This window comes from Schistocerca nitens, chromosome 1 (assembly GCF_023898315.1).
Source record: "Schistocerca nitens isolate TAMUIC-IGC-003100 chromosome 1, iqSchNite1.1, whole genome shotgun sequence".
Classification (NCBI taxonomy): Eukaryota; Metazoa; Arthropoda; class Insecta; order Orthoptera; family Acrididae; genus Schistocerca; species Schistocerca nitens.
In genome coordinates, this window is record NC_064614.1 from 354,638,696 (window position 1) to 354,652,842 (window position 14,147).

Here is a 14,147-nt window from a genome sequence, read left to right on the forward strand (position 1 = left end):
CATTGAGATTCAATTGCCATTCCCTGCACCATGCGAAAATTCGCTGCAGATCCTCCTGCATTTCAGTACAATTTTCCATTGTTACAACCTCTCGATACACCACAGTATCATCTGCAAAAAGCCTCAATGAACTTCCGATGTCATCCACAAGGTCATTTATGTATATTGTGAATAGCAACGGTCCTATGACACTCCCCTGCGGCACACCTGAAATCACTCTTACTTCGGAAGACTTCTCTCCATTGAGAATGACATTCTGCGTTCTGTTATCTAGGAACTCTTCAATCCAATCACACAATTGGTTGTGATTAGGTTAGGACACGCATTTCAATTCACATCGTCTGCCGCAGTTCATTCATTGGTCACTTACATCTACATCTACATCTATATCCATACTCCGCAAGCCACCTGACGGTGTGTGGCGGAGGGTGTCGACACAGTATTCACATTTTCGTCATCCCTCACTGCGGCCGCTTCCAACATTGCTCCGCATTACACATTAACGGCATTTGTGAAGTGACCCGCCTTGTTTGTGTACCTCTTATCACCGAGCGGTAGCAGGCAGCGGATGTGGCAACCTGTAGTGGCAAGTGACAAACATCAACTATCAAGTAATTTTAATTAAATTAATTAATAAATATTTGTATTTTGTAAAACCAAATATCGTGTGACATTTGAGAATACCCACTGGACATGATTTTAAAATAAAAGGCGAAACAAATCGGGCTTAAAGAAGCTCGTGTTTAAGTGGCGACAGACGGCTAGTGCAGCGGGCAGGCGACAGCTACCTAGCGCCTGGACGGTAACGCCCTGGAAGTCGGTGTAGGTGTAGAGGAAGGGCAGGCAGACGGGCCCCACGGCCACGTTGTACGTGATCTGCCCGACGACGCGCACCACGCCGATGTCGTTCAGGTGCGTGCTGTCCTCGTAGTCGGGGTGGGCCACCAGCTGCTGCAGCCGGTACAGAGCCGCCTTGTCCGTGTCCGTCCCTGACCAGAACGAGAACAATTACAAAGTAGGCGTAAACCCAAGAAAAAGACACACACAAAAAGCTAGATAGGATGCGATTACAACATCAGTCGTGAATATCTTGAGCAAGTCACACTGCGTAAGGACACAGTTTGAAAGGTGTGTGTGTATAAATTCTCGCAGAAATTTTACTTGTGTTGGATGTCTGGAATCACACTTGTGAGGTTTGAATTGCTTAGGCATGCGCGCGCAGCCCCGGAAGAGAAGATGGCTGCAAAGAGATAAGTTAGAGGTGATCTTTCCTCTGTGAAGATGCACGCCAGGATTATCTGTTGATCGTGAGGAGAGGAGACAGACAGCTGAGCTTTAGTGTCAGACGTAAACAGCCGGGTTTTGATTTAGCAGCAGTAAGCAGCAAACAAACGAGATTTCTGGGAATTATATTATGAATTTATGGAAGATTTATTATGGCGGGAAAAAGAACTGATTTTTACATTAGCACGATTACACTCTTGGTGAAGAATGGATGACAGGTAATGATTAAGTTTCAAATACGCTTCTCGGGTTTGCCACCGCGATCACAATACTTCATCGATGCAACTGCTCGACATCATCAGGTTGTGGTAGCTCCTACTGTCACTACTGTAAGGCGCGACTGATGATAATCGCTGGATGGCTGGCTGACTAACGTCGTCGTCGTAAGGTACGTCGTAAAGTACGTATGGGGGCAGGACAAGCACTTGCGTGCTGTGGCTGCAGGGCCTAAATCATGTGGAAGGGCAAGGCCTATCAGTTGTGGGGGTCCTAACAGTTGATGGGGGTGTTACTTGGGGCTGTTGGGAAGTGAGTCACCCCCGCAACAGGTCCGGCCAACGGGTCGTAGGCCGGTGTGTGGTTGGTGGCGCAGTCCCTGTATGAGCCGGTTGCAGGAGTGACTTTTTCATAGAACTGACATGCAAAGACCCGAAAACGACCACGCAGCGTCAGAAATCCGGGTATCCTCATGGAGAAAGGTGGGGGGTAGAACCGGGGGAGGCGCAGTGCAAGCTTGAGCGCATCGTTTTGCACCCGCTGGATGGGAGAGGATCGAGGAGTCGGCAGCATTTCCCCACTCCACGGCCGCGTACTCCAACACTGGGCGCACCAGTGTCAGATACAGCGTGAAGCGGTGGAGGGGGGGGGGGGGCAGAGTCGACTCCGGATTTAGCAGGGGGTATAGGGCGTGAAGTCTCCCTATGGCCCTTTTCCTGATCCGTTTGACATGTGGGACCTAGGTAAGCTGCTGATCCAGTCTCACACCGATATATGTCGCAGTTGTGGACCACGAGATGGAGCCTCCTGCAATGTAAAGGGGTTCAAGATTAGGAGGTACCTTCCGCCTTGTGAAAGCAACCACCTGGCTCTTTTCTGCATAAAATTTGAGGCGCCACTTGGTGGCCCAAGCACCAAGTGCTTCACAGCCTTGCTGGAGGCAGCGTCCCGTGTGGTGCACATTCGTACTGCGAGTGAACAGAAAAGTGTCGTGCGCATAGAGGGCCAACTCCACTCTGTCCACTCGTGTTGCATCAGCTGTGAAAAGTGAGTAGAGCATGGGCCAAGTACGGACCCCTGCTGTACTCCAGCACGGATGAGCCTGACAGTGGACGTTCCTTGGTCCACCCAGACGTGGAAAGTCCTGCCAGAGGGATGTGCTCTCAGGACGACCCTGTGCGACGTCGGCACCCCGAGTACAAAGATATTGTAAACGAGGCCGTCATGCCACACGGAGTCGAAGGCATAGTAGACGTCTAGGAACACCGCCCCTAGGTATTCCCTCGTTTTCAGTGCCCTCATCGCAGGTTCCACGAATCAGAGCAGCTGGTAGGCGTGGCCGCCGCAAAACTCTAACTGCTCATCCTGGAGAAGATGTTCTTGATTTACATGTCAAAGAAGTTGCTTTGCATATAACCTCTCGAATACCTTCGAGAGGGATGGGAGAAGGCTTATGGGCCTGTAACTGGACGACAACCGGGGAAGACCCGGTTGCAATCTTGTCTTGCTTCGGGATGGCCACCATCTCTGCGTGTTTCCATACAGAAGGGTAAACACCCGAAGCAAGTATCTGGTTGAAGATATCTGCCAGATACGGATGATACTTCTGAGGTAGGTTTCAGAGTACTAAATTCGCAATGCTGTCATTGCCACAAGCCCTCCGGGCATTAAGTGTCCGATGTAGTGAAGTGTCCTCTTCGGCAGTAATGGGGTCAATGACGTTATCTTTCTCTCTTGCAGCAAGGAAGGTTGGAAGACGTTCTTCCATGAGCCTGACATGAGCCTCGTCGACAACGTCGACGAAAGGCCTGAAATTTGCCTCAAAGGGATCCATCAGGGCGCTGGCCTTGGCATCAGGCTCACAGATGTAATCTTGACTGCAGTGAGGGGATGCGCTGCCTGCGGCACAGGAAGTCGTGCATGACGCGCCAAGCACTGCCGTCTTCTGGATCGAGGCACTCAACAAGTCTGCCCAATCCTTGTTGCGGTGTGCTTGGACCGCCGCTGAAATGGCACTTCGCATGCGGTTAATGCGACATTTCGTCGCTGGCTACCTCGTGAATTGCCACTCACGAAAAGGCAGTTTTTGACCGCAATGGCCTCAAGTATTGGTAGTGGGAGGCGGCGAGACCTAACTCGACGTCCAGGAGTGGCGACATCTGCAGCACGTAGAAGTACCTGATTCAGAGAGGCGATGGCTGCTTCAGCCCCCACCTCCATGGGGTCAGGTGCATCAGGAAGGTAAGTCAGTACCTCAGCTTGAAAGCGCTCGACGTCGACCCTTCTGTAGGTCGGACGGCCAGCCTCTACCGCCGCACCGATGACATCTACGTCAAAGATCACTGGTACATGATCAGACGACAGAGCTGTCCTCGTTGCAGCAGACGTAAACTGATCGACGCTCTTCAGAATGGCGATGTCAAGTACGTCAGGTTGTCCATGTACTGGGAAAATAGTGAGGTCAAAGGACCTCAGGACAATGGCGCCGTGCTGCAGAGCAACTCGTTCTAGTCGGCGCCTGCTGACGTTGGTGAGGCAAGAGTTCCATCGAACGGACTTCGAGTTGAATTCCCTAAATTCACCCTGCTGAGGTATGAGACTGTGCGTTGAAAACGTAGACTGTCAGGCCATGAACACGATTATTAGCCATGGAAGGGGTACTGAATGGCGGCCAGGAGGGCCGTCGCTACTGCGGAGACAAGTGGTGGAAGTTGTACCATAATTCTATTTAATGTCTGCAGCAGAACTTGCAGATCTTCGGCATCAGCACCCGCGGCCAAAGGGGCGGGGGGCGCAGGTGCCTGGGGGCCAGGACCGGGCTGGCTCTCGTCACGAGCAAGATTCTGCGTAGTAGGAGCAGCCCGTCCGTCCTCGGCACTGGCCGGGGGAGAAGGGGGTGACCCTGCAGCGCTAGAGACAGACTGTGAACTTTCGGCTGGTTGCGATGGGCGGGAAGATCTGCGACACTCGCCACGGGGTGGGGTCTGCTGTTCCGCAGTCCACCCCCTAGCAACGGTCGCAAAACTAACACCAGGATGCACTTTCTGTGGCACCTTGCTACGTTTGCGCGTTTTAAATGCACTGCAGCTCCCCACGCTTTTTGAGACATTCCTTGCTTTGGATCCCGTGTCCGGCCATCCTGATTTAGATTTTCCGTGATTTCCCTAAATCGCTTGAGGCGCAAATGCCGGGATGGTTCCTCTGAAAGGGCACGGCTGACTTCCTTTCCTAATCCGATGAGACCGATGACTTCGCAGTTTGGTCTCTTCCCCCAAATCAACCCGACCCCTCCTTGTTTTGGTGTTGGCCTGCACACTTAACACAGCATGCAGGCATAGTGCAGTTGTAGGCAACGTGATCCAGGCCCTGACAAGACTAGCACTGCAGCCTCTTGCTCTTGGCTCGGAGAGGTTCTACAGGAACATCAATGTCTGCGATTGATTCTAACTGAAAGATCAGCCAGGACAACGAGGAACAACGGCACTTTCTTGTGCGTCCTGGGAGATGTCATCTGCTCGACTATGCGGGCGGCATAGCCCAAGTTGGCGAGCTCTTGTTTCAGGTGGCTGGGGTCCACCCTAAGGAGGAGGCGGCGAATGACTACCTTCAGGAGTTTGATGGACTCGGTATTGTGCATATGGCAATGCAACCCCTGTGCCCTAACGAAGTCCATCAGCTTCCTATGCTCGTCAATGGTGGAGGGGTCATTCCCGGAAACTTTGAAAGACCTCACGTCTACGACCTCTTTGATCATCCGCCGGAAGTTCATGAAGTCCTCGGTCCACTTCATGACCACTGGCGGGGGTTGGGACAGCTTTCGCACCGGAGGGGCGGATTCTGCTTCCATGCCATCTTCAGGCACCTCTACAAAACGATTAGGGCTTGACAGTGCCCCTACGGTTTGGGGCAGTAAACCCATCTTCAGTGGCTGCCGTGGGCGTCATAGGGGCGTCGGACGCTGCAGCCTTCTTCTTGTTTTGCCTCCTGTCATGTAAAGTAGTTGCAGCCAGTTCGTCACTGTTAGTGGTGGCCTGTTGCACGTCCGTCGGCGTTTCCACCGATAGAAGTGATTCCAGGTTTGCCTCTGGAATATCCAGAGCATCTGGAGCCAAGTTCTGTCCTGTACGCCGGCCGCGGTGGTCTCGCGGTTCTAGGCACGCAGTCCGGAACCGTGGGACTGCTACGGTCGCAGGTTCGAATCCTGCCTCGGGCATGGATGTGTGTGATGTCCTTAGGTTAGTTAGGTTTAAGTAGTTCTAAGTTCTAGGGGACTGATAACCACAGCAGTTGAGTCCCATAGTGCTCAGAGCCATTTGAACCATTTGAACCATCTGTCCTGTACAGTCAGTGAAGTCTTGGTCAGTCTGTCCTATTCTGTTAGAATACCGTTCTTAGGTGTTGTAGCTCACCAGGTAGACGGTATTCCGACGGAATGGCTTTTCCGATATGCAGATACGCCCTGCATTCCGTTCTAAGCAAATTCGGAGCAGGGATTTAAATGAAGATGTGGAGGCATCCACTGCAACAGCGTTCTTGTCCAATTTTGGCGGCATCTCTTCAAGAATACAAAGAATCCTCAAAAAGCACGACATCAACTGTGTTTTTCGGCCACCAGCAAAACTGAGAAATTTATTGTGGTCGGTCAAAGACGACCTTGGCCTTAGGAAACGTGTTGTGTATAAAATTCCACGCCAATGTGGAAAATCTAATATCGGGCAGATATGCCGAACCGTGCAAGAACGTTGCGTAGAACACCATCGTCATACGCGCGTGGGGCAACTTAAATCTGCAGTGGTAGAGCATTGCCTGGACACGAGACATCGCATGTTTTACGAAAAGAATGAAATTTCATCCCCAGCGTCATCTTTCTGGGATTGTGTTATTAAGGAGGCCATACATATCCGTATGGCGGACAATCTTATCAACAGGGATGCAGGTTTTCAACTAAGCGCCGCCTGGAATCGAGCACTGGCTGCCGTTGAATCAAAACAGGGAAAACAAGAACTTCCAATTCATCACACGACGCAACGCACTACTGAGATTTAATTCAGCCTTTAACCACAGGAGTGTACGGCCGCACAGTCACTGCCCATAGCGCACGTGCGGATGGCCTTTCCGGGCTCCCAGTAGGGGGCACCAGGAGCGCCGCTTTCCTCCAGCTATGAGCGTCTTTCCACGTACGCATATTGCCAGCTCCCGACATGATAAATACCGTCGCCGCCGCACGATTATCATCAGTCGAGCCTCGCAGGAGTGACAGCAGCAGCTACCACCATCTGATGATGTCGAACAGTTGCATCGATGAAATATTGTGCGAGTTACACAATACGATCCGACGGCAAACCCGAGAGGCGTATTTGCAACAGATCCGACAGGATAGCTTGAAAAGTCGCAATGATTAAGTTTGTTTGTTTGATTTGTGGCAGCGGTTTGATAATGCAGCATTCTTTGTTTGTGAGACATCCAGATCAGGCATCTTTTTGATTTTAATTTTTTTTTTTGTTAGGATTTACGGACCATTGCGAGTGAAACGGATTTAATAATTAGATTCTGAAATTTTGTTTAAGGAAAGATTATACATGTGAAGTTTAATTTTTGTAACTCTTGGGTCATAGTTATGTGATTGCAAAAAAAGGTTAACAGTTATTGAAGTTTCATTAAATGTTATTATGCCAAATGATATACATTAGTATTGAGTTCATTTAACCCAGAGCTATTGTCCACATCCCAACTGTCAATTAATTTTCAATTTATTACAAAAATTATCAAAAAAATATGAGTAAGAATGATAGCAATGATTTAGAGAATGCATTTCACCTTTACTTACCTCAGTAACTGAATTTCTCGAGGCGCGCTGTAGCTGCGAGAGCAATTTGCTCGGCGGTATCCAGTCTGGAGCAGGTAAGCCAAACAGTGTAGAAGAAAGATTCTTTCTTTAATTAAATTTCACAGTTTTTTTTATTTTTAGTTTCAAAGTTTTTAGTTTCAAGGTAATCAGTTTTTCATCGAAGTCCAAAGTCAGATTTTGTGATAACAATAAGTTTCAGACAGGGCACAAATTTTGTAAATTCTTGCAGTTAGATTTCTGTATGCCTTCTCGCAGTTGAATTTTGTTACCAACAGTTAGCGCTGCGTAAGCTATCAGCTTTAAGGTCTGGTATGCGTGCCATTCAAAACAGGAAGCCCAAAATAAAAAGTTGAAACTAAAAACTTTGAAACTAAAAATAAAAAAACTGTGAAACTTACTTAAAGAAAGAACCTGTCTCATTATTTGGCTTACCTGGGCCGCATTGGATAATGCCGAGAAAATTGCTCTCGCATCTACAGCGTCTCGCATCTACAGCGCGCCTCGAAAAATCCAATAACTGAGATAAGCAAAGGTGCAATGCATTCTCTAAGAACATTGTGAAACGTAACTAAGTCCAGAAGCCCATCTCCAACTTCAAATCTAACGCATCTTCTCATACTAGCTCCACTCACCAAGTCTAACGTAGCAATCCCATCAATTCAGTTGTAACATAGTACAGCTGATAGTACCATGTTTTACATTTATGGAGGTGATAACTTCGCTGCAGAAAGTCTTGGGTCAGTACCAGACGTGCGCCAATTAATCTGTTAACAACGTTTCTTTATTACACACATGTAAATAACAGCTGACTGTCACAACTTTCCAGGAACCGGAACCCACTCCAACCGCCCCTGCCCTCCCTCAAATGCTTTGGACAAGGTGTATTTATACATCTTTTGACAATTACGTTCTTTGACATTAATATGTTATTTCATGTTTGATGTTACAATTGCAATAAGTTAATCCAACAAAAACTGACATTACAGAGTTTTAGTAGAAATTAAAACAAGTACAATGATAATCATATTTTCGAAATTAACGATCTTTTACACGTGCAATTTCGAAACGTACATGCAGTTAACAGTTAAGTTCGTATTATTCTGTCCAGAACATTCTCGAATATCTTTACGTAATTTCATTAAATATGCGATTTTGTGAAACAATTTTGCGCTGGTAATACTTCTACAACATCAAAATTACGGTTCAAACGTTCAAAATGACTTTTTACGTACAACGTTTGAAGGCTAAAATGCGGAAAAATTACGTACATCACAAAAATCTTTAAATCGTGTTATAAAAAATTTATGAATCGTTCTTCTAACAGTATTTATGATACAAATTGTGTTTCTAAATCAGGTTATGTCTCCAGCTTAAACGAATATTCTCTAGTGTTCGTAATATGTGAACATTGCACTGAATTTCTCTATAGAATGTTTCAAAAACATTAATTACGAGTTTAATTACAGATTTTTAGATGGTGATTTCCGTAATAATATGTTGTCCTGACTTGCAAAGATACATAAGTGTTAAGCTTTTCCAAAATTAATGGTTTACATAGTTAATTTGCGTTATGGTAAACAATGATTTTTACTAATTGAATTATATAATTACAAAACTGAATGAAAAAGGTTACTAATATTTATACACTATTAACACTGATTCCAGAACTTGTTCTTTCTCTTCAAAACATCCTGAAATTCATATCAAAGTGACAATGACTTATCCTAACTGTACATTACTTTACCTGATTATGAACATACATTAAATGGTCTGTGACACAGTTTAACATTTTCGATACAACTATTTCACACTGTTGCACTAAGTGACCTTATTCACTAAGTGTCCCTGTACACTACCCATATCTGTTTTAGCGTGTATCACATACTACGAAACCTGCTGTATAAGATACTCGACATGACCAAATGCAGCCTATTTCGTTACAACTGCTATCATCCAAACGACAATTTAAAATTAAAAAGACAGCCAACATAACAGATCCTCTTTCACTAAAATCAGATAATTTTCAAGTCGGCCATACAAAAATTGCAGCAACATGGAGGCAGCATGCAATAAATGTCATACTGGAAATGCCAATTACACACTGCGCAACAAAATTAAGGGATTACTTTTTCGAAACCCCGTAATTGCCTCTCGCCTTCAAATATCTCAAATGGATCTGAACGGTGTCTAGCAGTTCCAAGCTGTACACCAGAGCAAAAACTACGGTCGCGCTGCGCTCCAAAGCGGTGAGATCACGTTCAGTGGGATTGCTAGCCCACGATGTCCTTAGGCCGGTATTACACTATCAAATTTCTTTGTCAAAGATTTGATCAAAGATGTGATCCAATATTCCGTCCAATATATTTGACAAAGATCTTTGACGTAGCGCTAGAGGGGGTATTACACTGTCATCAAATTTTTCGTCAAAGTTCAAGATGGCTGACAACAACTTGTTATTAACCGCAGCAGTTGTACGTACCCCAATTGCATTGTGTGCACATGCGGAAAAGAAGTGGGGGAAAAATGGAACCATACATACGAGGTTGACAGTCTTAAATGTCCTAGGATTACAATTTGATAATAAATTCAGTTGGTAGGAGCACACCACAGAACTGCAGAAAGGCCTTAACAAATTGCAATTCGAGTGTTAGCAGACATAGGCAACATAAAAATGAAAAAGCTTGCATACTTTGCCTACTTTCATTCAATAATGTCATATGGGATAATATTTTGGGGTAAATCTTGAAGTCAACCAAAAGTTTTCAGAGTCCAAAAGCGTGTAATACGTATTATTTGTGGAGTAAATTCACGGACGTCCTACAGAAACCTCTTCAAAGAACTGGATATACTAACTACTGCCTCTCAGTATATTTACTTCTTAATGAAATTTGTCGTAAATAATATATCTCTTTTTCCAACAAACAGCTCAGTTCATACATACAATACCAGGAACAAAAATGATCTGCACAAGAACTTAAAAGCACTTACTATAGTTCAAAAAGGGGTCAACTACTCAGGAACACTCATCTTCAATAATTTGCCAGGAAACATAAAAAAATTAGTTAGAAATAAAGATCAGTTTAAAAGGAGCCTGAAAAACTTACTACTGGCCAACTCCTTCTACTCCATTGGCGAAATTTTTAATAGGAACAAATGGTGTATTGTATTTATTCATACTATTAGTATTGTTATTTCAGCTTAAAAAAATCGACATGTTCCACATCCACGAGGGTCTCCTCAGCACGGATCTACGGAACGAAAAACTAATCTAATCTGGGTGAAGCCGTGGGTTTTACGATGACACGATAAAAGCATTCAACAAAACTTGTTGCGTGAGCTTACAGTGGAAGACGTCAAGTCGTACATCAATTACTTAAGAATGGATGAGCATACATTTCTGTATGTGCTCAATGAAGTGTATCCTAATATCACAAAGCACAATATTCACTTAAGAACTGCTACATCTTCAGAAGACAGGCTCACTGTAACACTCCCATTCCTTGCTACAGGAGAGGGTTATGTTATGTTATGTTAGGTTAGGTCTCCAATCTTCTTAATCTATTTTTGTATTCAGGGTGCCTCACGTTGTAAAGCATCTCATCAGCTTCAGACATCTTTATTAATTTTGTAGTTGTCGGCACACACCAATTGTATTTACTGGCAATGGTTATAAAAACACTACAGACGACAGAACGCTGCAGCGATGCTAGAGCTCCATGTGGTAACATGTCACATTGCACTGAACAGAAGACAAGCGGTTTCTTTGATCAAATATACAGCGAGGCCCTAGATTTGATCAAATATTGGACGACATTTGACAAAGTCCCTATTACACTATCAAATATCTTTGACAAAGATATTGGACAAAGAAATTTGATAGTGTAATACCGGCCTTAGGGAAGGGCTGAATCATAATGGAGATGTCAGCAGTATCAAAGACTGTCAACAACGTCTTCCTATTAGAGATGGGGATCTGCTCCTGAACTGATTCATAGAGTTGAATCTTTCAAAGGAGTGAATAATCAGAGATTCAGAAATAAAGAACAGCAGCTCCAAACGTTCCCCACAGCAGAGAGAGAGAGAGAGAGAGAGAGAGAGAGAGAGGGTCGGAGCAGATCAGCGGGGCCTCTGCTAGTCAGAGCACACTGCACGCCACACAACACAGCCAACACCTGCCTCTGCCCTGCTTCTGCCTTGCTGCCTGCATTGTGCAGTGCCCCATTGGATTTCGTGTTTCACATATGCAGTGCCGTTTCTGTGCTTCCTCTGCCGCATGCAGTGTCTGGCGCACCTTAATTAGCATCGCACTCCGTCGGCGATCGTTTCAGTCGCACGTCCTGCCCTCTGGGCAGTTGATGCGAGCAACAGGACAGAGAGCCTCCTAGCGAAGAACATAAGAACTACTTGCAACAACCTGCTCGCAAGAGAATGGAAGATTTGTCTCGGAGCGGGTGACTGGTGACCTTTCACCGCTCACCCCACCCTCGGAACTCGCCCACACAACGCTCACCCCACCGCTCTCGACTCTAGCCAGAGCGTTGAGCAAAGCAACTCAGGTGTCACTCTGGTCTCTGCAGTCTTAGCTCACGCAGTAATACGTCTCGTGGCTCGACCTGCTTGACTCAGCGCCTCTGCATCGGAGTTCGTCTCTACTGGATATTGTTCTTCGTAGTAATACCGGTATGTATATTACATAATTATGTTATGTATACATCATTTGTTTTTATTTTATTTTTATTTGTTTAAACTGATAAGATTAGGTTCCTGACGACTCCTCTTACTATAGGATTTTTTGTTATGGACACTCGAATTTACACTTTAATTACGAGTGAAACGATAAATGCATCGCAAAATGTGATACACCAATATTTTCCTTGTTTTATTCTGCGTAAGGCTATATGCAGCACTTTGGTCTTACAGACAAAATTATATATTTTTTTCTTATTGCAGTACGGATTTTGCGATTTTAGGCGTCTTCGGAGGGCTACATCAGTTCCCTGTGAGTATATCTTCTCAAAAGCAGGACAAATATGCAACGACAGAAGGAACAGACTCACTTCGAGTAAAACTGAACAAATTTTATTTATAAACCAGAACATTGATTAGTTTTTCCTATAACATATACTCATTGTGTGTGTCGACTATGCATACTAAAATATATTACAGTTTTTGTATGTTACTTTTTATGCAATTAAAGTTTGTTTACATAATATGAATCAGTCTTATTTTCAAAATTTCCCTACCTGATAAAAATACTTAGAATTTTATTGTAATATTTTTATTTTTTCCACCAGATGAAATGTATAACTTTTCTATCTCAAAGTGACTCAGGATGTAATATAAACATATCAGTGATTTCTTCCTTCATTGCAGACTGCAGTCATACTGTACTTTATGAATGAAAATGCAACAATTTGATTAAGTTTCATTATTACTTCATTTCACACTATCACTATTTAGATGTAGAGGTTTGTTTTGCGGGGCACTCAAAAGTGTCGTTATCAGCATGCTGTTTTAGCTTTGTAGCCATTATCAGGTGCAAAGGTGAAATATTTATTACATATCTGACATGTCTGAATGATTGTTGTCACAATATCACAATCATTCAGACATGTCAGATATTTTATGACTTTCACCTTTGACCATGATAATGGCTACAAACCAAAAACCACGATAGTGCAAAATAAATCAATAATCAAAAACTTTGTCATATCATGGAAATTTTAATAAACAATACAAAATTCTTACTCATTATCTGTCTTACTTCAAAATAGGATCAAATAAGATCAAAATACAGGTATAGTACTGGCATAAACCAAGTTTAAAGGGCAATGTGCCTTCCATTTATTTTCTATTGTGAATGAGTGGTGAGTCATGAAAAAGAGCTAGTTCATTTCAGGGTGAACAGTTCTGATCCGATCTCTGAAAAGAACAGTTTTGCCCATCTCTACTTCCTATTGCCCCCCTGAGGCCTTTTTGTGTCGATTATGAGTGGCGGTGTGTCTGAAACGTTTTCTTCGGCAACTCATAAGAAACTCGCGTTATTTCAACACTGGGCGTCGCGGTACTGACCTCTATCGCAGAGGCGTCAAAAGAAGGTGTGAAATGTGGATAAAACGGGGTGTACTGACCTTCCCATCGCATGATAGTCTACGACTGCGTTATGGAGCATTGTGGTGAAATTTGGTGCGAATGGGACATCATTAACACACCTTACATGCTCTGGCCTTTTTTACGCATGTACCGACACCTTGCTGTTTGAAGCGACGTAGAACCAGAGGGTGACATCATAAGGCGCCACATTTCTGCACCGTTACAAAGGAAAGTTGTAGGCACTTTTGAACCAAATTTCAAACTTTTGAGTTGGGAAATACACTCCGGGATATTGAAATAAGAACACCGTGAATTCATTGTCCCAGGAAGGGTAAACTTTATTGACACATTCCTGGGGTCAGATACATCACATGATCACACTGACAGAACCACAGGCACATAGACACAGGCAACAGAGCATGCACAATGTCGGCACTAGTACAGTGTATATCCACCTTTCGCAGCAATGCAGGCTGCTATTCTCCCATGGAGACGATCGTAGAGATGCTGGATGTAGTCCTGTGGAACGGCTTGCCATGCCATTTCCACCTGGCGCCTCAGTTGGACCAGCGTTCGTGCTGGACGTGCAGACCGCGTGAGACGACGCTTCATCCAGTCCCAAACATGCTCAATGGGGGACAGATCCGGAGATCTTGCTGGCCAGGGTAGTTGACGTACACCTTCTAGAGCACGTTGGGTGGCACGG

The 14,147-nt window shown here is 44.8% G+C and overlaps 1 protein-coding gene across 3 annotated transcripts in view; it reads right to left on the reverse strand.

Annotated features, from left to right (window-relative positions):
* LOC126248801 (venom serine protease-like) overlaps nucleotides 1-14,147 on the reverse strand; it is a 274,056-nt gene that overhangs the window by 44,045 nt on the left and 215,864 nt on the right. For all 3 annotated transcript variants that reach the window (XM_049950197.1, XM_049950205.1, XM_049950214.1), the window contains exon 5: nucleotides 789-989. In XM_049950197.1, coding sequence (XP_049806154.1) covers nucleotides 789-989 — 201 coding nt within the window. The remainder of the gene's footprint in view (nucleotides 1-788; nucleotides 990-14,147) is intronic.